At 40.3% G+C, this 27,401-nt stretch overlaps 1 protein-coding gene across 4 annotated transcripts in view; it reads left to right on the top strand.

The window, feature by feature from the left end:
• Window positions 1–21,683: 21,683 nt before the first annotated feature.
• The window catches only part of ATP6V1H (ATPase H+ transporting V1 subunit H), a 113,248-nt gene continuing 107,530 nt past the window's right edge, over window positions 21,684–27,401 (top strand). For 3 of the 4 annotated variants that reach the window (XM_075549667.1, XM_075549666.1, XM_075549664.1), the window contains exons 1-2: window positions 21,684–21,876; window positions 23,159–23,306. In XM_075549667.1, the coding sequence (XP_075405782.1) occupies window positions 23,194–23,306 (113 nt within the window). In that variant the 5' untranslated portion in view covers window positions 21,684–21,876; window positions 23,159–23,193. The remainder of the gene's footprint in view (window positions 21,877–23,158; window positions 23,307–27,401) is intronic. The other variant, XM_075549665.1, reaches the window with a different exon arrangement.

Below are 27,401 nucleotides of genomic sequence, written 5' to 3'. Positions count from 1 at the left end.
CTCCTGTCTTTCAGCAAGCAAAGTTGTATCATCTGCATATCAAAGGTTGTTATAAATATTCCTCCAATCCTGATGCTGAATTCTTCTTCATATAATCCAGCTTCTTTATTTTCTCAGCGTACAGGTTAAATATGGATGGTAGGAGATTCAACCCTGATGCAAACCCTTCCTGATTTCAAACCATGCAGTATGCTCTAGATCTGTTCACACACCTGCTTCTCAATCTATGGTTCCACATGCACAAAATGAAGTGTCTGGGACTCCCATTCTTGTCAAGGCTATTCGTAATGTGCTGTGGTCCACACAGTCAAACGACTTAGCAAAGCCAGTGAAACATAAGTAAACCTCTTTCACCAGAAAGATTCTCTGTTTCAGCCAAGATCCATCTGACATCCGTAATGGTATCCCTTGTTTCACATCCTCTTCTCAAACTGGCTGGAACCTCTGTACTGCTGCAACCATTGTTGGCTGATCTTCAGCAACATTTCACTTGCATGTACAATTAATGATATAGCTCTATAATATAAACATTCATTTGGGTCACCTTTCTTTGGAATGGGCACAAATATGAATCTCTTCCAGTCAGTTGGTATGGATGTGTAAGTGCTTCCAGTGCTTCATCAGCTTGTTGATTGGCACTCCATCAATTCCTGGTGCCTTTAGCCCTAAATCTTTTGAAGGGATGGAAAGACTGCAGCAGTCTGAGTTCCAGACGCCTCTCTGAGAAAAGCAAGACCTTGCTGATGCCACCTGAGCAGAGAAAATGACCAAAACTCAACAAGAAAAAGATAAAATCAACTCATGTATTCTGTTCCGTGCTGGCAGGACGACTGAGGTGCCAGCTACTCTACTCTGGACTATGCTCATATTCACTGCCTTTGTGTCAATGCTGACTATAGTGACCTGCTGTGGGCTTCTGAGACTGTGATGGTTTATGGGAGCAGAAAGCCCAATCTTTCTCTCGAGGAGCTGTTGATGGTTTTGAACTGCCAACCATGTGGATCATAGCCCAATATGTAAGCACTACACCACCAGAGCTCCTCCTTGGGACTATAATGGTGATATAACAGTACCCAACCCCCTCCCCCCTCTCCTGCCACTGGTTAACACAGCTCCCCAGTATAACTGGGGAGAGGATGAGTAAGAACTTGGTAGGAGGAATACATGGGCTTATGAGCCCTGGGACTGGCAGGGTCCCCACTTGCTCATTGAATTCTGGGAAGATTGGGGAGACACACTGTGGACTGTATCTCAGGGTCTGGCTATACTTCTGGGGGACTATATTGTTCCAGAGCTTTCCTGGAGTCATTGGGAGATCTCACAAACTATAAGCCTGTGGGGAATCAAGAGGGTATTTATTAAAGTAGTGAGTATTTTTCATCAGACTCAAAATGCTAACACCTGCCTTCCCACAGTCCATGCTGAAATAGCAATTGGGCCCCTCACTGACATACGGGCCCCACAAGAGGTAGTTTTGGTGAACATTGTCTAATTGGCCATTTCTCTCCTACACCATGCTGGTATAATCAATAATTTCCAGGTACTTCGTGGCGGCTTGGGAACCAGCCTTAAAATCAGGACTGTGATGGGGGCCAGACTTAATTGTTTGCAGTTTTTGGCTCTTGCTATGAGTAGGCTGGTGTTGAATTGCCTGGCCTTCCTTGACTTCCCAGGTTCCACAACAGGTGTGTGGGGATAACTCTGTATTTAAAGCAAAACATAGAAACACAGTTTAACAAACAATAACACTATACCTCAGGAGCAGCAGTCAATCTCTGTAGACTTGTGGTCACAGGAAACAACAACATAATTAACCACAACACACAGAACCATGAACCTGGGGGAGCTCCTAAAGGAGGAGCAGACTACTGATCATCTCATGGGGGAGATTACAGTGAGGGTTTTCAGTTATTTAAGCACCTAGAGGAAAAATTAGATTGAAATAGAGAACAAACAAAAATAACAATCCACGAACCCAGGAATGCCTTAAAAGACCATTCTGACAAAAGAATGAAAAGTTACAAATAATACAACAACTTCAAACAAAAACACTAAAGGCAAACACCGATACATTAGAATGGATAATTTTGCTGAAGAGCAAAATAGCAGCTAGGGAAAAATGGAAATAGAAATCAGTGATTGTGAAGATAAATCTCTTGAGAGCAAGATACAAGATCAAGTTATAAATGGAAGAAAACTGAAGAATATTATGGGACATGATAAAAAGAAAAACATATACCTGATAAATGGTCCAGATCAGAAAGAAGAAATAGTAACTACTGAGAAAATAGTTGATGGAGGAAGTGGTGTTAACCAACCCAAGGACAAGGGAACAAAAAATGATTCAAAACCAGTGGCAAGGAGGGTGTGGGAGGCTTGGTAGGGAGTGACCAAGGGCAATGTAACCGAGAGGAATTGCTGAAACCCAAATGAAAGCTGAGCACGATAGTGGGACAAAAAGAAAGTAAATGGAAATAGAGGAAAGAACTAGGAGGCAAAGGGCATTTACACTAGGTCTAAAGACAGGCATGTGCATATATAAATATATTTTTATATGAGGATGATGAAATAGATCTATGTGTATATATTTATAGATTAAGTATTAAGGTAGCAGATTGACATTGGGCCTCCACTCGAGTACTCCTTCAATACAAGAACACATTTTACTATTAAACTGACATTCCATGATGTGCACCTTCCCAACACATCACTGAAGACAAAACAGATGCATAAGCAAATATGGTGAAGAAAGCCGACAGACCCCAGCTATCAAAAGATATAGCAACTAGGGTCTTAGGGACTTGAAGTTAAATAAGTGGCCATCTAGCTCAGAAGCAACAAAGCCCACAAGGGAAAAGCACACCAGCCTGTGTGATCATGAGGTGTGGATGGGATCAGGTAGCAGACATCAAAAAACAAAAAATCATTGTGTGCTCACCTTCCCCATATGAATGCTGAAGCCAAATGTGTGCATAAGCAAGTGTGGTAAAGAAGGCTGATGGTGCCCGGCTACCAAGAGATATAGCATCAGGGGTCTTAAAGGCTTGAAGGTAAACTGGGGCCATCTAGCTCAGAAGCAACAAAGCCCACATGGAAGAAGCACACCAGCCTGTGTGATCATGAGGTGTTGAAGGAACCAGGCATCAAGCACCAAAACCAAAAAATCGTATCATTGTGATGAGGGGGAGTGCAGGGTGGAGAACCAAGGCCCATCTGTAAGCAACTGGACATCCCTTTGCAGAGGGGTCGTGGGAAGATGAGTCAGTCAGGGTGCATTGTAGCATCGATGAAACACACAACTTTCCTCTAGTTCTTAAATGCTTCCTCCCCACACACCCCCCACTGTCATGATTCTACTTTACAAACTTGGCTAGACCAGAGGATGTACACTGGTGCAGATAGGAACTGTAAACACAGGGAATCCAGGACAGATGAACCCCTCAGGACCAGTGGTGAGAGTGGAGACAGTGGTGATACCGGGAGAGTGGAGGGAAGGTGGGGTAGAATGGGGGAACTGATTACATATAACCTCCATCCTGGGGGAGAGACAACAGAAGGGTGGGTGAAGGGAGACGTTGGGCAGTGTAAGATATGATAAAATAATACTAATTTATAAATTATCAAGGATTCATGAGGGAGGGGGGAATGGTGAGGGAAGGGAAAAAAAGAGTGGATATCAAGGGCTCAAGTGGAAAGCAAATGTTTTGAGAATGATGAGAACAACAACTATATAAGTGTGCTTGACACAATGGATGTATATATGGATTGTGAGAAGAGTTGTACGAGCCCCCAATAAAATGATTAAAAATAGTTGATGGAATATTATTGGAGAACTTCCCTATGAGCATTATAATATGCAATATAAGTATACAGGAAGCCCAGAGAGCTCCAAACTTGCACAAATGGAACATGCTACTGTGTTCCTGGATAAGCAGACTAAATGTTGTGAAATGTCAATATCACCAAAAACACTTTAAAAATTCAACACAATTCAGATGCAAATCCCATGAAAATTCTTTGAAGAAGTGGAAAACTTAATCATCAACCTTATATGAAAAGGACAGAAACCCAGGATAAATAAAACACCATTAAAAAATAAAACCAATGTCGAAGGTCTTTCACTTTCAGACCTTAAAACCTATTATATAGCCATAATCATCAAAATAATGTGGTAATGGTACAATATAGATATGAAGACCAATGGATTAGAATTGAGAACCCAGAAATGCAACCAAATACTTATAGATAGCCTTTCAACAAATGGCACAGAAAAGACTGTATTTTCACAAATATAGTGAATCAACCCAAAAGAATGAATCAACCCATACCTTACACCATGTGCAAAAAACAAACTCAACATGGATCAAAGACCTAAATATGAGCCACACAACCATAAAGACCATCAGCAAAAAAGGGATCCTAATACAATGCATAATCATCTTACTGAACATAATGAAAAATATCCACACTATAATAGAAAAAATAAATAACCGGCACCTGTTAAAAATACCTTGAAGCATACCAAAAAACTTCATCAAAAGAGTTAAAATAGAACCCACAGATAGGGAAAAATACTTAATAATAACACATCAGATAAAGGGTTAACCTCCCAAATATATAGAAGACTACAACATCTTAACAAGAAAAATACAAATAACTCAATAAAAAATAGACACAAGACAGAAATTAACAATCTACCAAAGAAAACATCCAGGTGACCAACAAGCATGTGAAGAAATGTTCCTATTCATAAGTAACAAGTGCAAATTAAAACAATAATGAGATGCCATGTCATATCAACACTTTTAGAAAATTCAATAAAAATAATAAGGGAGACATCAGTCAGTGTGAGATTTGAAAATGAACAATCTACAATCTATCAAGGGGCCACCAGGGATGGGGGTGGGGGTGGGGAAGAGGGAGGGAAAAAAAGAGGAGCTGATCCCAAGGGTTCAATGGAAAGTAAGTGTCTAGAAAAGAATGATGGAATACATGTATGATTATGTCGGATATAATTGATGTATGGATTGTAACAAGAGTTGTAAGAGCCCCCAGTAAAATAATAAAGAAGGGTTACTACTGTATAATAAATAAAGAACCCCGGTGGCATAAAAAAATTATGTTCTTGAGATGGTCTCAAAATTCAAGTAAACTAGTTAAAATGAATAGAATAAATGAAGTAAAAGAACTGAACAAAAATGCCAAATGGCAGCTCAAGACAACAGAATAATATAATATAATGAAATATGCAAAGACTTATTTAATTCAAATACAACAACACCACAGTGTCTTGGATGGAACAGATCAATTAAACTCATGAAAAGATAGACCCAGTGAATCAAACAAGTAACCCCAAAAGAGTAACACATGCAGCAAAATTCTCTTGTTGAAGAAATGACATTAGAACAACCTGATCTGGACCGTAGGGCTGGCCCTACCATGAGACCTGATGCCTCCTCACTGATCCACAGCACTATGGGGGGACAGCCCTAGAGACTCAGTGTGGGAATTGTGTCCAGGCTGACAACTCCCCATCCCCACCCCTGTGAGCACAACAGAGCAGCAAGGGAAGCAAAGCAATGAAGTCCCCGAGGAAGCCCCAAAATAGACTTCGGAATTGGTGGGCAGGGCTTATCATCTCACCAGAACTGTTTGGAAAACATTCATAAGGGTCAGCAGACAGACCTGGAACTATTTATAGACCTTTTTCCTTTTCTCATATCTATCCATATAAGATAGGCAGGATAAACAATCTCATGGAGAAAATAATGGGAGAGGAGGAGGTGGGAGAAAGGGATTGGGTGGGTGGCTGGGTGGTGTCAACAAATCCAGGGACAAGGGAACAATAAGAGATCTGAACTAGATGGTGAGGAGAGCATAGGATGCCTAATGGGGTTTGCTCAATTGCAATGCAACTGAGAGAAAGTACCGAAAACTGAATGAGGGTCGAACATGATAGTGGGACAGGAGGAAAATACAAAGAAATAAAGAATTAGGAGACAAAAGACCTTTATAGAGATACAAACATAGGCATGTACATATGTAAATATACTCATATATAATGATAGTGATATAGGTCTATGTACATATATTTTAATGTTAACTATTTAGGTAGCAGACAGGCCTTGGGTTTCTACTCAAATACTCCCTCAATGCAAGAACACTTTGTTCAAATAACCTGGAATCCAGTGATGCTTACCATCCCCACATGATCAAAATGGGTACATAAGCAAATGTGAAGGAAGCTGATGGTGCTCAACTATTAAAAGATATAGCATATGGGGTCTTAAAGGCTTGGAGTTAAACAAGCAGGGAAGTAACAAAGCCCACAAGGAAGAATCACACCAGACTGTGTGATCACAAGGTGTCAATGGGATCAGGTATCAGAAGACCCCAAACAAACAAGTATATCAATGCTAACGATGGATGTAAACAATGAGGGTCGGAGTGAAGACCCAAAGCCCATCTGTAGACAAGTAAACATTCCCTCACAGAAGGGTCACAAGGAAGGAATATGTCAAGCAGGGTGCAGCATAACACCGATGAAACACACAACATTCCTCTAGTTCTTTAATGCTTCCTACCCCCCACTCTCATGACCCCAGTCCTACCTTACATATCTGGCTAGAACGGAGCATGTACACTGGTACAGATAAGAGGTCTCAACACACAGAATCCAGGATAGCTAACCTCCTCAGGAACAGTAATGGGAGTGAGGAGAAGAGGGAGAAACGGAGAACCAACAGCAGTAACTGACTTACAACCCCTCCTCTCAGGGGGACGAACAACAGAACCGTGGGTGAAAGGAGATGGTATAAGATCTGGAAATAATAATTTATAATTTATCAGGGGTTCACGAGAGTGGAAGGGGAGGGAGGGAAAGGATAGGAGCTGATACTAAGGGCTTAAACAGAAAGAAAATGTTTTGAAAATGATGATAGCAACATACGTACAAATGTATTAGATACAATTGATGCATGGATTGTTATAAGAGTTGTAAGAGCCCCTAATAAAATGACTTATTAAAAAAAGGAAGTAGAAGCTATAAAACTAAAAATAAAAAAACCCCAAACTATCTGATATCAAGAAGAATTATAGTTAAGTACCCTCAATGGATTGAATGGAGAGATTGAAGAAAATGCAGACAAAATTAAGGGTAAGACAGACAAAAGTCTGGAAGTATTTAGGAAAACACTGCAAGACAAAACTGATAAAATCAATGAAAAAAATCAGGTATCACACCAAAACAAGTAGAAAACCAAAAGAATAATGTAAGAAAATGCACTAAGAAGCCAAAAATGTAGAACTGAATCAACTGAAGATAGAATTAGAGTGATTAAAGATAACTCTCTCAACACTAATTGTTAGGGGAATAATCAGATCCCTCCCCTATAACATGCAATGGAGAAAGCCTAAGAAATATGTGGGACACTGTATTAGTCTGGGTACTTTAGAGAAACAAATCCACAGAAACTCATGTATAAGAGAGAGTTTTATATAAAGGCTAAGTTCACATCAAGAAAACATCCCAACCCAGTGCTGCCCAAGCCCACAAGTCCAACATGAACCCATTTCTCCAACACCAATCCACAAAGTCCTCCTCCATCTCACAAAACACACACTATGACGCTGATGGCAGGAGGAAAGCCGAATCAGTGAACATGTAAGTATATCAGACACCATCAAGAAAAATAACTTACTTGTAATTTGAATACCATAACCGGAAGAAACCAACCAAGAAACCATAGAGACCATTGTCAAATGTTTGTTGTAAGAAAACATTCCTCATACCATGAAAGACAAGAAGCTATCCAATCAAGGAGCTCAATGAACTTCAAATAGAAGAGACTCCCCATAAACCATCAAGGCATACCACAATCAAATGTTCCAAAAGCAGAGACAGAGAAAGAATCTGGAAAGCAGCACAAGAAAAACACGAAACTATCCACAAAGGAAGACCAATGAAACAATTCTAATTTCTTGTCATAAACCATGAAGGCAGGATGGCAATGGGATGACAAATTTAAATTTCTGAAAGAAAAAAATTGCCAAGCAAAGTGTTCCCTCAAACACAATGGTAAACCTAGACTATTTTCATATAAACATAAATTAAGAAACTGTGAAAATTAAGCACATCTTAAAAGAAATATTAAAGGGAGTTATTAAAAATTTTTTAAAGGAAGTTATTTTTAACAGAGAACCAACAATAGTGGCAACAATCTATGATGAACCCACATGACATCATCATCTAGAAGCCTATCCAGAGCTAAACACATCCACAGTAAAATAAACCTGTGAGATGTGAAGATAAAGAGCTAGAGCTATCAATTTGTAAAAGAAGAAAACCCCAAAGGAAAAAAAAGAGGAGAGTTATGGAAATAAATACTATAGTTATAGAACTACCATATGGAGAGGAAATCAAGATCATTTCAAGACAACACTGACTGTCTTAAACATTGGAAGCAGGGTAATCTAAAAATATACATATTCTCATCAAAATTACAAGAGGAAAATTATAAAACTTTAGTAGACAGTAAAGCAAAATCAACAAAGGACACGATAAGAAAATATCTAAATAAAATGAACTCAACACAAAGAAACCAGCCAAAGTACACAGCAAGATGAAAGGAAGACATTCACTGATAATTACAGTAAGAGCTCCCAACACAGGGAATCCAGAACGATAACCCCTCAGGACCAATAGGGGGTCAGCGAGACTATGAGGGTAAGGGGAGTGGGGAGAGTAAGGGAGAACTGATCACAATAATCGACGCATGGCCTCCATCCCAGGGGGACAGGCAGCAGAAAAGTTAGTGAAGGGAGACAGCAGTCGGTGTAAGACATGAAAAAAAAAGAGAATAATTTATAAATTATCAAGCGACATGGGGGAGGGAGGAAAAAAATGAGGAGGTGATAACAAGGGCTTCAGTAGAAAGATAATATTCTGAAAAAGATGATGGAAAACATATGTACAGATGTGTTTGACACAATTAATATATGTATGGATTGTGATAAGAACTGTAGAAGCCCCCAATAAAATAAAAATTTAAAAAGATAATTACATGGAATATAGATGGATTAAATGCACCAGTCAAGAGATTGCAGAATGCAATAGAAAAATATAACCCAACAACTTACTGTTTAAAAGATATATGTTAGACACGAAGATGAAAAGAAAAATCTAAAACTAAAAGGATAGGAGAAAAAAATCAAGCAAATAACAACAACAAAAAGCAGGGCTGGTTCCATAATAGTATATGTTTTTTTATTTATACATTGACTTTGTTCTCTAGTAGTCTTTATAAAAATCAGTCTATACTTTTTTCTTCATTACTATATAGGATAGAATATATCAGAGAAAAATATAAAGAGGCTAATATCAATAGTTGCACAATCTATTATTGTGTTACCGGCTTTAAAAACATCAGTTCTTACAGCAAAAGCAGCAGTGAAATTGTCTTGAAAAGGGAGGCTGCTGAGGTTTGAGAAAAATGGACATATCAGGTAATTCTCATGGGCATAGTTTTGGCATTGAGAATAAACCTTCCAAAGATAAATGGAGCAATGGCATGCAGGTCTGTTTTTGATAATATATTTATTCTTTCAGAATAAACCCTCCTTGTTAAAAAAGCATCATAGATTGTGGAGGCCATCTTACCTTGAAGTCATGCACAACTCTGGTGTCCTCTTCAGGTTCTGGGATTCGTTGGATGTTTAGATTATACCCCTCAGCCCTAAACAAGGGCAGACGTTGCTTCCACATGGATGGCCTGGAACAATATTTCTGGAGGCTTTCTTGGTGATCTTCACAATGCTTCGGCATGCTTTATTTAAACAGCACCAGAAGAGGTTAATGCTACGGCATCTCTCAGTTGGCTGGCAGCCTCCTTGGAAATTCTCATTAGTCAAAGCAAAAAGATTATCTGCGGATCAGCAGCTTATCGATAGCTCTTTAATCTTCATGCCAGGAATAGAATGTCTGGGTGTACTATGACTGCCCTCTAAAGGCAGGAATACACCCGTAATCCAAACCTATTGAATTAAATGAGTGGTATTCAGCTTAACGTATATATAATGTTAAAGAAGGATATAGATTAATGGACAAAATTCTGCATTAGTAATTTGTGCGAGGTAAGTGTACTTAACAATATTTGACCAAACAATTGATAGGCAGATGTTCAGACTAAACTTTCAAGTTGTCTTGTATTTATATCATTAAAAATAAGGTTAATTGAAATATAATTAACATCACACAATTCAATTTTGCTATTGTTTTCAGATGCCATCGAGTCAGGTCCAACCCACAGCAACCCTATGCGCAAGAGAACAAAACACTGCACGGTTCTGCGCCATCTTCACAATTGTTCCTATGGCTGAGCCCACTGAGGGAGCCCCTGTGTCAGTCCATCTGAGAGAGGGCCTTCCTCTTTTTCAACACCCTTTTGTTTTACCAAACCTAATGTCCTTCTTCAGAGACGGGCCTCTCCTGACAATATGTCCAAAGTATGTAAGATGAAGTCTTGTTATTCTTATTTCAAAGGAGCACTCTGGCTTTACTTCTTTCAACACAGATCAGTTTGTCCTTTTAGCAGTCTATGGTACTTTCAGTATTCTTCTCCAGGACCACAATTCAAATGCATCCATTGTTCTTTGGTCTTCTTTATTCAACGTCTAACTTTCACATGTGTATGACGCAATGGAGAATACCATGGCTAGAGTCAGGTGCACTTTAGTCCTCAAAGTAACATCCTTGCTCTTCAATACTCTAAAGAGGTCTTCTGCAATAGATTTACATTTTTTCTCTCTCTTTGCTGCTTCCACGAGCATTGGTTGTGGATCCACGCAAAATAAAATCCTTGACAATGTCAACCGTTTCTCCATTGATCACGATGTTACCTGTCGGTCCAGTTGTGAGGTTTTGGTCTTCTGGACATCGAGTTGGAACCCACACTGAAGACTGTAGTCCTTGGGGATCATTAGCAAGTGCGCAGTTCCTCTCTTTCATCAAGCAAGCGTAATCCAATCATATTAAGAAGGATTTTTCATTACTCACAATTAACTTTGGAATATTTTCTCCTTCTTGTACTTGAGGTTGACTGCCCATTTCCCCCTACCACCTTCCCTTCTGTCCCCCCAGGTGATTATTAAGTATTTTCTGTCTTTATAGATCCATCCATCCTGACACACACACACACACACACACACACATACACACACACACGATAGAGAAAAACCTTAATAAATGCATAAAATATTAAAATAGCATAATAAATTCAAAATGGGATAAAGGAAGATCTAGTGACAAGGTGTTACATTCCAACCTAACTACAGCTGTTAAAATCCACTTTACATTGTTTTTTGTCTGACATGGAGGCTATTTATATTCCTAGATTATGGTCACTGAAGACTCAATTGACATAAGGACCCTGAAAATGGGTTTGTGCTTTCTACTATCATCCATAATATTCCTAAACTTGAGTGTTTGGAATCTACATTTTAGTTCTGGTCTCTCCTCCAGGTTGGATTTTATTCTTTACAATCTTGGATCACACAGGCTGATGTGCTTTTTTTTAATGTGGATTTTGCTGACTCCTCGCTACATCTGTGGGTGGAGATGCTGGAGAAACTCAATATTAGCATCTGAAAGAAGGCCTGGAATTGACTGTGGAACAGACCACCAATTGCTCATATGTTAGTTCAGGATAAAGCTGAAGAAAATTAAAATGAGTTCATATGAGCCAAAACATAACCTTGAGGTGATTCCATCCGAATTTCACGAACAGGTTCGAAGCATTGAACATTAATGACAGAGGATCAGGGGAGCTGTGGGTGGACATTAAGACCATCATTCATGAAGAAAACAAAAGGTGATTATAAAGAGACAGGAAAGAAAGGATCAAAGTGGATGTCACGAGAAACTCGGAAACATGCTCTTTGTCATACAGTAGCTAAAGCAAATGGAAGAAAGAAGGAAGTATGCCTAGATGACAGGAACTGCATGATCTTCTCCTTGACCCCACCACACGGGAGACTGACCCTATCTGTTCATATAAAGGGATGACATATGGTCTAAAGGAATTAGGAAGGCAAACTACATTTTGTTTGGGGGACTTTATTAGAAGACTACATGATCTGAGAATAGAAGTCTGTCTCTCTTTTGGTTTTTATCTTTATAATAATGGGCTCATACAATATTTATCCCTTCATGCAGCATCATGGTTTTCGGATCCACCCATGTCATGAGGTATTTTGTGTTTCCATCACTGCTTTTTAGGAATGCATAGTATTCCAGTGTGTATACCAGAGTTTCTGTATCTATTCTTCAACTGATGAGCATTGGGGTTGTTTCCAGCTTCTTGCTGTGTTGTGAACTGTGCTGCGATGAACATGGTAGCGCATATGTCTGTTCATGTTCTGTCTCATTTCTTTGGGGTATAGGCCCAGCAAGGGTATTGCTGGATCATATGGTATTTCTCGTCCCAGTTGTTTCAAAAAGTGTCATACAGTGTTCCACAATGGTTGAGCGTCTTTGCATTCCAAGCAGCAGTGTATGAGTCTTCCAATTTCTCCAGAATTTGTTTCTCTCTAATTTGGGTATGAGGTAATACCTCACCTTGTTTTTGTTTGCATTTCCTGTATGGCTAGTGATTGTGAGAATTTCCTCATGCGCTTCTTAGCCATTCGAATATCTTTTCTGGTGAATTCTCTGTTCATGATATTTGCCTACCTTTTAATTGTATTATTTGATTTTTTTCTTAATGAGCTGTTGCAGGGTTATATAGATTTTAATTATTTGTCCTTTGTTCATTGTATTATTGCTAAATTTCCCCCCAATCCTTTTATGTGCACAAGTGTTGTAATATTTTAAATACTTTCCACATATCTATTTTGTCTTCCAATGATTGTGTTCAGTTTTTCATATTCGGTAGTATGTGTTTGCCCTGCCATAGGGTTCTTAAAATGTTTGTCCCCCTCTGTCCTTATAGCTCTGGGGTTTGTATTTATGTCTCTAATCACTCTTGAGTTTGATTTTGTGCATGGGGTATGGGTTCTGTTTCATTATTCTGCAGATGGATATCCAATTTTTCTCACATCATTTGTTGAAGAGTCTGTATATTTTCTATTTAATGTTTTCTTGATCCTTTGTAGAATACCAGTTTGCAGATGGATGTTCTTAATTCTGGGTTTTCTATTGTGTTTCATTGGTCTATGTACCTATCATTATACCGGTACCAGGCTGCTTTGACTACTATGACTACGTAACATGTTTTAAGATTGGGTAGTGTACGGCCTCCCATTGCTTTCAGTTTGATAATGTATCCTGCAACTTTATCACAATCCATCAATCATGTTCATCCATCTGTTCTGTGGAGCCCTTGGGGTTCTCTCTCTATAAAATCATGCCATATGCAAGTAGTAAGAATTGCATTTCTTCCCCCTCAATTTCTTTCTGTTTTTTTAATGGTTTTGGCTAAGACTTCCAGCACAATATTGAATAAGATTGGTGACAGTGGGAGTCTTTGTCTAGTTCCCATTTTCAGGGAAAATAATTTCAGTTTTCCTCCATTGAGTATGATGTTGGCCATTGTTTTTTGTATATGGCCTTTATTATATGGAGGAATTCCACCTCTATTCCTATTTTATTGAGTGTTTTTAATCAGAAATGAGTGTTCAATATTGTTGAATACCTTTTCTGAATCTATTGATACAATTATGTGATTCTTATCGTCTTTTTAATGTGGTGGATTACATTAATTGTTTTCACATGTTGAACCAGTCTTGCATCATTTGTATGAATCCCACTTGGTCATGGCAAATTATTATTATATTTTTAATATGGTGTTGGATTCTACTGGCCAGAATTTTGTTGAGAATTTTTGCATCTATGCTCATTTGGTCAGTAGTTTTCTGTCTTTGTAAAGTCTTTGCCTGGTTTTGGTATCAGGGTTTATGCTTGATTCAGAGAATGAGTTTGTTCTCTCTCTATATATTCTAAAATAGTTTGTGCAGAATTGGTGAGAGTTCTGAATATTTGGTAGAATTCACCTGTGAAGCCATCTGGTCCTGAGATTTTCCTGGTTGTGAGTTTCTTTTCTTTTTTCGGTTGTGAGTTTCCTGATGTTATTCTCTATCGTAATGGGTTTGTTGAAGTTTTTTACTTTTGTCTGTGTTTTGGGGTAGAGGTATTTCTAGGTATTTGTCCATCTCTTCTGGGTTATCAAACTTGGAGTACAGCCTTTTAAAAGTACTGTTATTATTCTTTTTATTTCACTTGAGTCTGTTGTGATGGCACCCTTTTAATCTATAATTCTATATATTTGGCATTTCTTTTTCAATTTTTTCTGCTTGAATCTCTGTGATTTCTTTTCTTCTGTTGTTCAAGGGTGTGTGTTGTCCTTGTTGCACTTGGATATGTTGTGTTAAGGCATTGAGTTTTCTTTTCTCCATTTTTACTCATGTATGCATTGGTTGCTTTAAATTGCCCTTTGTTAAGTTTTTGCTGGGTCCCAAAGGTTTTGGTATGTTGTGTCATCATTGTTTCATTAACTTAATTTTGTCCCTTATTTTGTCTATTAACCATTCATTTTTAAAGTAGTGTGTTTTTCAGTCTCCATGTGTTTGTCTTGATGCTCTTGTTCTTCTGTTGTTGATTTCCAGTTTTAAACATTGTGACCTGAGAAAGTGGATTGTAAAATCTCAATATATTTGAATTTGTGCAGCCTTGTTTATGGTCTGTAGTGATCTACTTTAGAGGATACCAGAACCATCACTTGTCTGAACGTTTGTCATAGTTTCTTCTGAGAAGTCTGAGCTTATCCTTATCAGCTTTATGTTTTAAAAAAAATCATGAGGAAGAGACCACTGGAAATATTAAAATAAGCCAGAGAGCAAACCTCTGTTGAGAAACAAGTAAGGCATATTTAAAGCTAGAACAAATCCAAACTGAGTCAAGAGGGAAATCAAACAACCAGTTATCATATTATACTGTGGTTATATCCACCATAATCAAATTTACAATAATCTCTGTGTCATAAAGGCTTTTTGAGTCCCTGACTGTGGTGTGAGGGGCTCTGCCGGATGCTTCATCATGTTTGGGTACTCTACAGATGGATTTTGGCTCCCAATGTCATCCATAGGCTTCTGCAACCTGAGTGTTCACCTACATTAATTTCTTTTTTTTTAGATCACTTTATTAGGGGCTCATACAATTCTTTTTACAATCCATACATACATCAATTGTATGTTGCCATCATCATTCTCAAAAAACCTGCTTTCTACTTGAGCCCTTGGTATCAGCTCATTTTCCCCCTCCCTCCCCCTCCTCCTCCCACCTGAACCCTTGATAATTTATAAATTATTATTATTGTTTTATCATATCTTACACCATCCAACATCTCCCTCACCCACTTCTCCACTGTCCGTCCTGCAGGGAGAAGGCTATATGCAGACCTTGTAATCTGTTCACCCTTTCTCCCTCCCCTTCCCTCCACCCTCCCGAAATCGCCACTCTCACCACTGGTCCTGAGGGGCTCCTCTGTCCTGGATTCCCTGTGTTTCCAGTTCCTGTCTGTTCCAGTGTACATCCTCCGGTCCATCCAGATATGTAAGGTAGAATTTGGATCATGATAGTGAGGAGGGGGGCGAGGAAGCATTCAAGAACTAGAGGAAAATTGTATATTTCATCGTTGCTACACTGCACTCTGACTGGCTTGTCTCCTCCCCGCAGCCCTTCTGCAAGGGGATGTCCAATTTCCCACACATGGGCCCTGGGTCCCCACTCCGCACTCCCCCTCATTCACATACTATGATTTTTTTTCTTTGATGCCTGATACCTGGTCCCTTAGACACCTTGCGATCTCACAGGCAGGTGTGCTTCTTCCATGTCGGCTTTGCTGTTTCTCAGTTAGAAGGCCCCTTGTTTATCTTCCAGCTTATGGGACCCTGATTCCATATCATTTGATAGCCTGGCACCATCAGTGTTCTTCACCACTTTTGCTTATGCACCCACTTTGTCCTCAGTGATCTAGTCGGGACAGACTGGTGTGCTTGTTCCATGTGGGTTTTCTTGTCTCTCAGCTAGATGGTTGCTTGTTTATCTTCAGGTCTTTAAGACTTCAGGTGCTATATCTTTTGGTATCTGGGCACCATCAGCTTTCTTCACCACATTTGCTTGTGCACACATTGTCATCAGTGATTGTGCCAGGAAGGTGAGCATCTCAGACTGCCAAATTGTTAGAACAAAGTGTTCTTGTGTTGAGGGTGTACTTGTGCAGGGGCCCACTGTCCATCTGTTTTCTTAATACTCAACCTATAAATATATGTACATAGATCTATTTCCCCCTTGTCATATATCAATATATTAACATCTTCATATGCCTGTATTTAAATCTCTATGACTACCCTTTGCCTCCTAGTTCTTTCCTCTATTTCTTTGTACTTTCCTCTTGTCCCACTATCATGTTCTGCTTTCATTTGTGTTTTAGGAATTCCTATCGGTTACATTGCCCTTGATCCAGGCCTGCCAGACCTCCCACACTCTCCTTGATGCTGATTTTGAATCACTTGTTGCTCCCTTGTCCCTGGGCTTGTTAACACCCTTTTCTTTTCCCTGCCTCCCCCTCTCCCATGTTACCCCAGAACTGTCATCCCGTTGTTCTCTCTTCTGGCTTGTTTATTCCGCCTCTCCCTTCCAGGTAGACATGTTATGTACCATCACAAGACTGAGTACAATGAAGCAACAACAGAAAGTAAAATGAAAGCTACAACAACAATAACACACACACACACACATACACACACACAAAACGTGCGAACAGTTTAGGGTCTTTTTGTTTTTTTTTTTCATGAGTGCTTTCCAGTCAAGTCAGATGGGGTTCCATGCCTTGGCATGGCCTCTATCCCTGGGGACTTCATTGCTCTGGTCCCCCGCTGCATGCCCCCAGAGTCTGGCTTCGGCGTGGTGAGCTCATGGCAGGCACAATTCCCGCTGTGTGTCTCTAGTGTTATCCCCAATGGTGCTATGGGTCAATGAGGAACGCTGTGTCCCCTGGAGAGGCTGTCCCTGTGGTCATCTCTGTGCATTGCTGTTCTGAGCAGGAACATTGTCCTCAGGGCTTGGTGAGCCAGGATGTGCTTCACTCTCTTTTTTTCCCCCCTATCTCCCCTCGTTGGCTCCTGTGTGCTCTGACCAGACCAGTCCCTCTTCTTGAGCTGTAGTGTCAGTGCTGTCCTCTGAAGTGAATTCTTCATGGAGGGGGGGAGGGTGGTGCTGTATACTTAGTTGGTAATGGGGTCGGCCCCTCAGGCCTCTCTATCGGTTCCCTGCTTCATGTCCGTGTTGCGTTCTTGTCTTGGAGCACCGGGTTGAAGTCTGGTCCTTCTTTCCTTGTGGAGACACAATCAGCAACCCCCCCCCCGCCCCGTGTGGGTTAGTGCCCTGTTCCCCCGGCTACCCATACCCCCTCCCTTTTAATGGGTTACCATATGTATCCCATATGTATCTCTGAGTTTAGTCTGGCCCCTGCCATATTACCTGGACATCACCCCAGGGACATATGTATACAATATTTTCTTCCCTATGCCCCCTTTGAATTTTTTGAGCTTACCTCAGCGGACTCATGTAGTATTTGTTCTTTTGTACTTGGCTTACTTCACTTAGCATAATTTCCTCCAGTTCTTCTCATGCAGCAACGTGCTTCTTGCATTCATCACTGCTTTTTAGGGACTGCGCAATAATCCATTGTATGTATGTACCACAGTTTTTTAATCCATTCGTCTCTTGATGGAAATTTGGGCTGTTTCCAACTCCTTGCAATTGTGAACTGTGCCGTGATGAACATTGGGGAACAGATGTCTGGCTGTGGTTTGTTTTTTGTCTCTTCTGGGTATATGCCCAGTATGGGGATTGCTGGATCATATAGTAGCTCAATTTCCAACTGTTTTAGATATTGCCAAATCGATATCCATAATGGCTGTAAATATGTACAGGTTTACCAGCAGTGGATAAGAGTTCCTCTCTCTCCACATCCCCTCCAACATGTGTTACTTTCTGATTTCTTGAATTGGGCTATCTTTGAGGGTGTTAGGTGGTATCTCATTAATTTGCATTTCTCTTATGGCTAGAGATCTGGAACAGTTTCTCATATATTTATTGGCCATTTGAATTTCTGCCCTTGAGAAACTCCTGCTCAGGTCCTTTGCCTGCCTCCTGAGTGGAAAATTGGTTTTTATCTTGTTTACATTCATTTCTTGCTATAGTATAAATGATGAATACCAAACCAAAAGTGACACTATTTTACAATATCAAATTTTCACTTCTGCAGATCACATAAATAACACTCATGACAGTACTGTCATAGTATTAACTTCTGCACTTTGAAAATTATTTATGCAAACTTTACATAATAGTGAAATATTTAATTTGTGATTTCTTTACCAAAATTACCTTAGAAGCTAGGGGACATGACAAGTCACTTGGCACATTTTCCATCTGTTGGACATATGTATCTTTAAATAATACTTAACTGATATGTATGAGAAGATCAGGGGTGGAATCTACAGATAAACTAAAATATCAACCTTATTTCACTGAAAATAGTTGGTCAAGCTTTATCATTTTAAATTTTTATTAATTTTCATGTGTGATATTAGACATATATGATAATTTACCTTTCCTGTTCTACCATATTTTAAGGTAGGACTGCTAACACTGGATCAAACTGAGCAACAAGTGAAAACAAGCCAAAAAAACACGAACATTTTATGGAGATTCAAACACTCCATTTCTTTCTTGGAAATATGTCAATGTTCAATTAGTGTTATTAATAACAGCAACAGCATGTTGCAAAATGACTTTGTGATACTGATATTCTCTATTAATTTGTATTTCCAGTTTATGAGTTATGCCAATACATTCTCTCTAAATTAACTGTTCCGTGTGCAGTAATCATATCAATCACTAAATATCTGTAGCAACTTGAGAATCAAATCATCTATGACCGTAGTTTGCAAACAAAACTATATAGAGTTGGCTGACTGATAATACAGTAGCCAGTACCTCTTATAATGTTCATGATTAGCTTGCATCTCATAAAACATATATTCTGGTTACATAGCCTTGTTTACCATCAACCCCAAATTTGAAATCCAGAATTTTAAAGTAGCGCACTGAGATGTTGATAATCACGTGAACTTCTTTTGATCTAAAAGTCTACATCATTAGAAGAAAAATTACTTTATAATTCAGAAGCTGTTTTCTTAAAAATCATTTTATTGGGGGCTTGAAATAATACATATAAACTTGTGTTTTCAAATAAATGAGGAGCTTATACCAAGGGTTCAAGTAAAAAGCAAATATTTTGAGAATAATGAGGGCAACAAATGTACAAAGGTGCTTGACACAATGGATGGGTTTATGGGTTGTGATAAGAGTTGTATGAGCCCCAAATAAAATGATTAAAAATAAATAAATAAACTTGTGTCCTCACTTTCTATCCTTTGGTGCTGCACATTCAGTTATTGATAACCTAGAGAGGGCAACGACAATGACAAAGATGATACAAGAGTCTGCTCAATCTGAAGACCTGTTTTGGTTCACTTTGCACAGAACATGGTATGTCACAAGTCATGTGATAATAGTACTACTGGTGATGTGAGTAAACGGAATGTGTCATAACTCACCCACCCAAAATGAAAATATCATTTTTGTCAAATGTAAAGCTATACCATTACATTAACTTTATTTAGTATCCTGCTGCTTCTTTTCCACTACAGTGTGTACTGTTCTATGTGCCATGTTTTCACGGCATCCATGGGCCTTTGGGGCTGCTAATCACAGGTCTAATGAGCCCCGGCTGTGTAGTGGTTAAGAGTCAGCAATTTGAAACCACCAGCAGCTAGCTCAGTGGGAGAAAGCTAGGCAAACAGTTGTAGTCTCTGAAACTCACAGGGACAATTTAAGCCTGCCCTATATGCTATGAATTGCTATGAACTGGCATTGACCCGATGGCAGTGAGCTTGGTTGGTTTGGCTAACCACAGGTCAATGATTCAAAACCACCACAATGAAAAGCACTCTGATGAGGCTTTCTACTCCTAAAAAGTGTTACCTTCTTGGAAACCCACAAGAGCAGTTCTACCTGTCCAAAGGGTCATTATGAGTTAAAGTAAACTTGATACCAGTGATTAAAAAAAATACATGTTTACTTTGCTTATTGGGGAATCCATACCTGACACAATACTAACCCAGAGATTGGTAGATCTAGCTCACCCTGAGGTTCCTTGAAAGTTCTCTCTGCATACACACACAGGGTTGCTGTGAGTTGGAGTTCATGACATGGATAAATTCTTTAAAGACCCAAACTATACAAGTTCTGTTATGAAACAGGTCATCTGAATATCTAAACCCAAGGCCAATAAGTTGGCTCCAACTCATAACAACTATCTACAGGGTTTCCGAGGCTGTAAATCTTTTTTAACCTTTATGGGTACAGATAATTTCATCTTTCTCCAGAGGAGTGACTGGTGGGTTTACTGACCTTGGGGTTAGCAGTCCCAAACGTAACTGACAATGCCAACAGGGCCCCTTGATAGCTTGCATATTATATCAAAGAAACTGAAATTGCCTTCACAAAACAGTAAAACACAAACGTTTCTGAAGGAAACTTCAGGACAAGATGGTTTTTCTTGTGAATTCTATTGTTATCAAAGTAAAAAGTTAAAATGAACATTTCATTACATCCTATTCCACATAACTTATAAGCCAAATATTTTCCAATCACTGCATAATATTTCAAAGTATGATATGGTGCAATTGCTCCCATTTCTTTATTGATGGACTAAATTTGGATTATTTTCTATTATGAAAATGTTGAACTGAAAATATTTCTATATTTACCTTTGTTCATTCATGCTGATTTCTCTCCTGGAAGTTTGGTATTTGGTTATGGAGTGTGCACACAGCGAAAGCCTCCCTCTACAACTGAGCCCTCAATTCAGGCTACTAACCTCGTAACCTGCATGAGAATAAATTTGTCTATTAAAGGCATTCACTTGTGGTATTTCTTATAGCAGTGCTAGATGACTAAGACAGTTATAAACCCCTATCAGTGCTTTTACACAAAAACATGCTGCTTAGATACTTGGAAATAGTAGTGGTGGTGTAGAATTACTTATTATTAGTTTAAGAGAAAGGGGGCTGCTGAAGTCAGGGCAAATGCATCAGAAAAATTGGGGTCCAAATTGGACCCCAATTAAATTGGATCCTCCCAGTTCAATTGGATTTTCAGGTAATGAACTTTTAGTAGAACTATGTTTTGAAATATTGCACGGGCCATAGATTATTTACTACGCAACCCGGGGGATCAAGCAAGGTTGTGACCTTGAGGATCAGCTTAGGTTGATATTTAACATCAGCTCCAGCCTACCGAGCACTACATCAAACTTTGCAAAGGCACGCCCGGTAAGAGAAATGAGTCTCGTCTCGCGTCCTCGCTGCCTTCCCGCCGGCTGCCCGGCGGGTGGGCGCCCCTCGGCCCGCACCCGCCCGTCGCGAGCGCGGCCCACGCCTCGGCGCCCCCCGCGAAGCTCCCAGCTCAGTCCCCACCGCGAACCTCGCCGGCGCCGGGTTTGGGCGCTTCCGGCTTCCGCCGTCCGGCCGGGTCACGTGCCCGCCCGTCACGTGAGCGGCGCCGCTGTCAGTCGGCGTTTGCTCCCACTTCCTTCTGTTCGCGCTGCGCCCTCAACGTCTCCTTGGTGTCCGGCCCGTTCTGTTTGCGGCTTGCAGGTCTCCCCGGCTCGGGCCTTTTCCGTCTCGCGAGGACGTTCAGCACCCACCACCCAAGGCTGCCGCCGGCCTTGGGGCTCGGCGCGGACCCAGGTGAGCGGACCGTGCGCCTTCTTCGGCGGCTCTGGTGCCTGCTGGTCTCTCGTCCCCCTTACCCTTTGTTCCCCGGCCCCCTTACCCTTTGTCCCCTGTCCCCTGTCCCCCCTTACCCTTTACCCCCTCCCCCCTTACCCTTTGCCCCCCGGCCTCCTTTACCCTTTGTCCCCCTGCCCCAGGCTCAGAGTTCTTTACTTCCAGGCCTTCAGTAGGTTTATGAAACGGCAGATCTTTCTTGAAAAACCGGGTTCAGGGACGTGAGGTAGGTGAGAGCAGGGTGAGAAATACACCTGCTCCAGGTTTGGGCCGTGACGTTGGCCCGTTGGCGGGGCACGTTTTCAGGGGACCGAGGTGACTCTCTGGAGCAGAGCTTGCTCAGCCCAGGGATCCAGCCTGTCCCGGAAGGAACCTGTTTCTGTGGGGGCGTGCCAGTGCCCAGGGCTCTTGCATGTTTAGGCAACACATCCTTAGATGCAGCCCCGTGGTTCCAAACTCACTAAGGGCAGCGGGACCCTGCACTGGAGTCTTGTGTGTGCTTTTAGCTTTGGTCATGACCATTCGTTTTTATTTTGTGAACTGGAATTTACATATCGTGGCTTGATAAAATCAGGCATAAGGTTTCCCCCTGGTATTTAGGAAGAAGAATCACTTAGAAGCGGAATGATTAGGTTTCATTTGTTAGGCCTGACTCCTACTGTTGAGTTTACTTAAATTATAATTAGTATTTGTTACCAAAAATTACCTCAAACTTGATATTGAAAAATACTGTGAACTTTAAAGTATAAAAGGAAGCGTCTTGTTTAGGAAATTACTTTCTCAATCTACATAGTTTACTTTGAATAGGTAATGTAATGTTGGTATACATACATAATGATGCTTAATAAATATTGATAAAGGCCTTAGCTGTTCATTGCCAGAAGAGGAAGTTGATCCTAATTGTATAAAGTTATTTTTGTATTTTGTGTGCCTAGTCCATATCATTGCCTTACATGGATGCTTTAAAGTCTTACTACAATATTAGTGAAATTAAAACGTTTTTTAGGGAGCAATGTGTAACTGAGTTAGAGTAAAATACAATGATATTTTAGGATTAGAGCATCTTCAGAATTAGTTATATAGTATTTGAACTGATTAAATTGTTGACATTTAAATCGGGTTTATTATTTGCCTGTAACTAAGAATCTTCAATTCTTAATGGTGATGGTGGTAATATTAATAATGATAGTAGTTGCAAAAATAATAAAACTTGTATTCTATCTTTACTTGCATTAAATTGGAGAGCTGTTGAAAAACATTCAAGATCCTGAAATTTAAATGACCAAAATGGATATCCGAGGTGCTGTGGATGCTGCTGTCCCAACCAACATTATTGCTGCCAAGGCTGCAGAAGTTCGTGCGAACAAAGTGAACTGGCAGTCTTACCTCCAGTAAGTACTGACTTACTGTGAATCATAGACGATCATGTGCTTCTGCATTGGACTGTTTCATGGTCATGCTTTTATGAGGAAAAATACTGGCAAAGTACTAATAAGTATGTAAGAAAATACTTCCTCCTCATGATAATTAGCTGTCATGGGGATGGCAGACTGTGGTGGAAATCATTAGGGTTGAAATGGGATAGCAGAGCAGCTGCGGCCCTTTTGACATTCTTTGTCTGGACAGTTGTACTTTTTAATGAGTCGGGAATGCGCCTAGAAACTCATGAGCTAGGCAAGGAAGATGGGGTTATGGCAGAGCCTGCCAGCCCAACTGGTGGAGCATGGTGATCAGTCTGGTGACGGATGGTCTTGCAGAATGGATTATGCAACCAATGAAAAAGGAGAAATTGGAAGGCTTGGGTTTGAATTCTGTTTTTTTCTATTAGTTTGATCATTTTAGACAAGTTCCGTCACTTTTCTTATGTTCACTAACCAAAACCCATTGCCGTTGAGCTGAATGTGACTCATCATGACTCTCCATAGGCTTTCCGAGGCTGTATATCTTTGAGAGCAGACAGACGTACCTTTCTTATTCTACAGAGCTGTCTTGGAAAGATGTATGTGAAGTGTTGCTATGAGATGCCATTGAGTCTACTTTTGACTCAGAGACCTCATGGCAGAGTAGAACTGCTCCAGAGGGGGTTCTGGGTTGTAGTCTTTCCGGGAGCAGATCGCCAAGTCTTTTTCCTGACAAGTGGCTGGATTGTTCCGACTGCCAACTTTGTGATTAGTGTCAGAGCTATTGAACCACCCATTCAAAACAAACGAACAAACAAACACCGTCACCGAGTTGAATCCGAGTTATAGTGACCCTATAGGACAGGGTAGGCCTTCCCCTGTGAGTTTCTAAGCCTGTAACTTTTAAGGAAGCAGAAAGCCTCATCTTTCTCCTATGGAGAAACTGATGGATTCACACTGCTGACTTTGCAGCTAGCAGCCCAACGACTAACCGCTTTGCCACTCGAGCTTCTGTTTAATACACTTCCAATTTTAGTTCTTCATGTTCCTTACATGTGTTGATATTTTGTATGCTGGTGTTTTTATATTTGTGAAACGGTTATTTGTGAAGTAAGCTTTCATTCTTGACTACATTTTATCCTTTTGACTTCATATTTGTATTTTGGATATTTATAATACAGTGGGTTACTGGAGAAATTTTGCTCAGATTAGCATATACATTTTGAAAAGTAAATTTAGGAATCTTTAATTTTATAGTTAGCATTTTATTTTGTGGTAGGAGAGATAGGTAGTATACAAAAATGATCCTGTTACTTTGTTGATATAGTCAGCCATCAAATAACTATGGAGCTCCTGCCAAGTGAGGCATTTCTCCTCAAGGAACGCCGGAGTCCTGGAGGGAATACGTATTATTGAGTGTTTTAGCCATGATAATAGAGACATGGTCGGGCATGGTTGTTGCCCAGGAAAAGGACAGCTCCTGGGAGTTTCCTGATGGTGATCTGAACTGAGTTTGCAAGGCTGACTGTGTCGTTTAGCCATTTGGAGAGAACAGACTGAGCAAGCCCGAGAGCTGATGGCAGCACGCTGGGCAGGAGAGTAAAGAATGTTTGGGAGGTGGCGATGGGAGAAGCGGAAATTGGATGGGCATCCCGAGAGTGCTGAAGAGGGCCCTGGGTGCCACTGGAGGAATTTCTGACTTATTTCTGTCCTTCAGTGCTTTTCAAGGTGATTCTTAACCTATAAAACTCAAGGTTGATTCTGATAAGAAGGTCTGCTTTGACTGTTGTCCCTCGAAGCAAATCTTTACAAGGCAGGAACAGTGATTTTAACAAATGAAAATCAAATAATATCACTTTGCTCCAAACCTTCTAATTGCATCCGTCTTCACATAGCAAGCTTACTCCTGCCCTAGCCACTTGGATTTGCACCCGACTCTCTGGAAGTTCTCTCCTCAGTTCACTTGGTTCATGAACTCACTGGCTTCAGGTTTTTGCACAAGGGGCCGCAGAAAGGTCTTCTTCAATGTCCATAATCCATTTATATCCTTTCCTTCGTTATGCCTGTCCCTTTAGTCGTTGTTTGGCCTCAGGGTTTTTTTTTTTTTTTTGTCTCAAAGCATCATCCTTGACATTATAAAGGCATGTGCATTAAAAATTGTTTTTGTATGTGTGTATTTTCAATTTGCTTTATTGAAATGCATGCTCAATGAGGGAGATCTAGTTTATTGTTGCATCTTTGTTTTTAAAGATACATAGCGTATGTAGCTTGCCTAGTGTTAGCAGATGAAAGCACCAGCAAAGCAGAGTAGTTGTTACTGAGTGACAGAGTTGAGTGGGAAAGGATAACAGGGCATGGTCATGGAGGACCTTATAAGCTGCGCTGAAGAAGTTGGATTTTGACTTTTGAGTAATATATTATTTTATGTAATTTTCATAGGAATACTCTGCTGGAGGTTTTTCTGTCCTTATTTTAAAGAATAGACAGCTGTTCAGATAGATTAAGTAATAAATATATACTCAAGTAGGCTCTTTCAGTTGATTAGTTAAAACGATTTTTAGTTAAAACCTCTGGCTAAATGCTAGGTAGAACATCCATCCAAGTTCATAGTCTCCCAGAAGTAAAAGGAATAATATAGTCAGATATGTGTGAGAAAGCTGTCTGATAACGATAAGGGGATTTGCAGGAGGGTTGGCTGGAAAGGCGGGGTCCTTTTGGTAGACTGCTGTCACTGTTGAGGTGATAGAAGTCAAGCTTCTTCAGAGACAGTGAACTGGAGAGATTGGCCTTAGATACAAGCAATGGCTGGGACTGGTGCCTGCCAGCTTATGAAATGTCAGAGACCTTCCTCAGCTGCTAGATGATGGACTTTCAAAGGAAGGCTCCAAGTCAAAAGAACCTGAAGCTGAGGAGGTTCCCTTGCAACATGTGAAAGGAAGCCTGATTTGAGAGAGGAATGGCTGGCCATTTAAAAGCACTATAATTTAAGTGGGGAAAAAAAGCTGCCCAAATGCCTGGTACTAATGCAGAGTAGTCGATGCCTGGAGATAGATGGAAGCTTCTGGGGAAAGCCCATAGGATGAGAAATGGAAATAGGCTTACGCAGGAATCCAAGGCCCAAGGAAAGTAAGAGTGATGAGACTGCAGAGAGGTGCACTGGGAGGAGAGGGGGCTCATTGAGAGGGGAAGGAAGGTCATGTCAAGATGTGGACACTCTTACCTGCCACAGAAAGATTCAGAAAGACGGGCAGAAAACTCTCCTTTGGATTGTAATGAAGGAATCCTGGAGAAAAGAAAGGCATGAGAATCATTCAGAGAACTACTTTTTGAAAAGGAGCATGTGTTCAGAGCAAAGTTAAAGTATGTTAAATAGTATGGAAGTAATATAAAAATATGCACTAGTGGATGACAAAGTCCAAAAGCATATAAGACAAAGTCCCAAAGTATATAAAACAATTTAGTATATGATAATATATTAAATACGGTAATAAACAATTTAGTATATGGTATATACAAACCCCAGTTAGTTTAAAAAAAGCCTTGATGGATTTATTGTTTATTTGAATGCATAAAGTTAGCATATTTAGAAGAAGATCGGTTGTGGATGGGAGTGGCAAGGGAGCCGGAAAGATCAGCTCTCTTATAGGGAAGAGGCAGCTTTGAGTATGAAGTAACATCTGTAGTATTTCTTACTGGGCCAGATAAGGCTCTCTTCTCCAGGACTCCACCTGAAATCCTGGCTTGCTTTCTTTTCTTGTTCTGATCTCTCACTTCCGTCTTCATAAACGATTTGCATAGGAACCTCATCCTCTGCTCTCATGGCATATCCTAAGAAAATTGTGAGGAAGAAAATTTCTCTAATTATGCATATTGGGAAACCTTCATATTTTGAGTTTCACTAATTGGATTTGCTAGTACATAAGTCTTTCAAGAGAATAGGGAAAGGGACTCGGATGTTTAAACAACAGATAGGAGTGCTGGCGGCACTGTTGAGTAAATATTGGGCAGCTAACCTCAAGGTCAAAGAAGCCTTGGTATCACAGTGGCTATGTGTTGGGCTGCGGGCGATCCTCAAGGTTGGCAGTC

Source organism: Tenrec ecaudatus, chromosome 5 (genome assembly GCF_050624435.1).
Source record: "Tenrec ecaudatus isolate mTenEca1 chromosome 5, mTenEca1.hap1, whole genome shotgun sequence".
NCBI lineage: Eukaryota > Metazoa > Chordata > Mammalia > Afrosoricida > Tenrecidae > Tenrec > Tenrec ecaudatus.
This window is presented reverse-complemented; position numbering and strand designations above follow the sequence as displayed.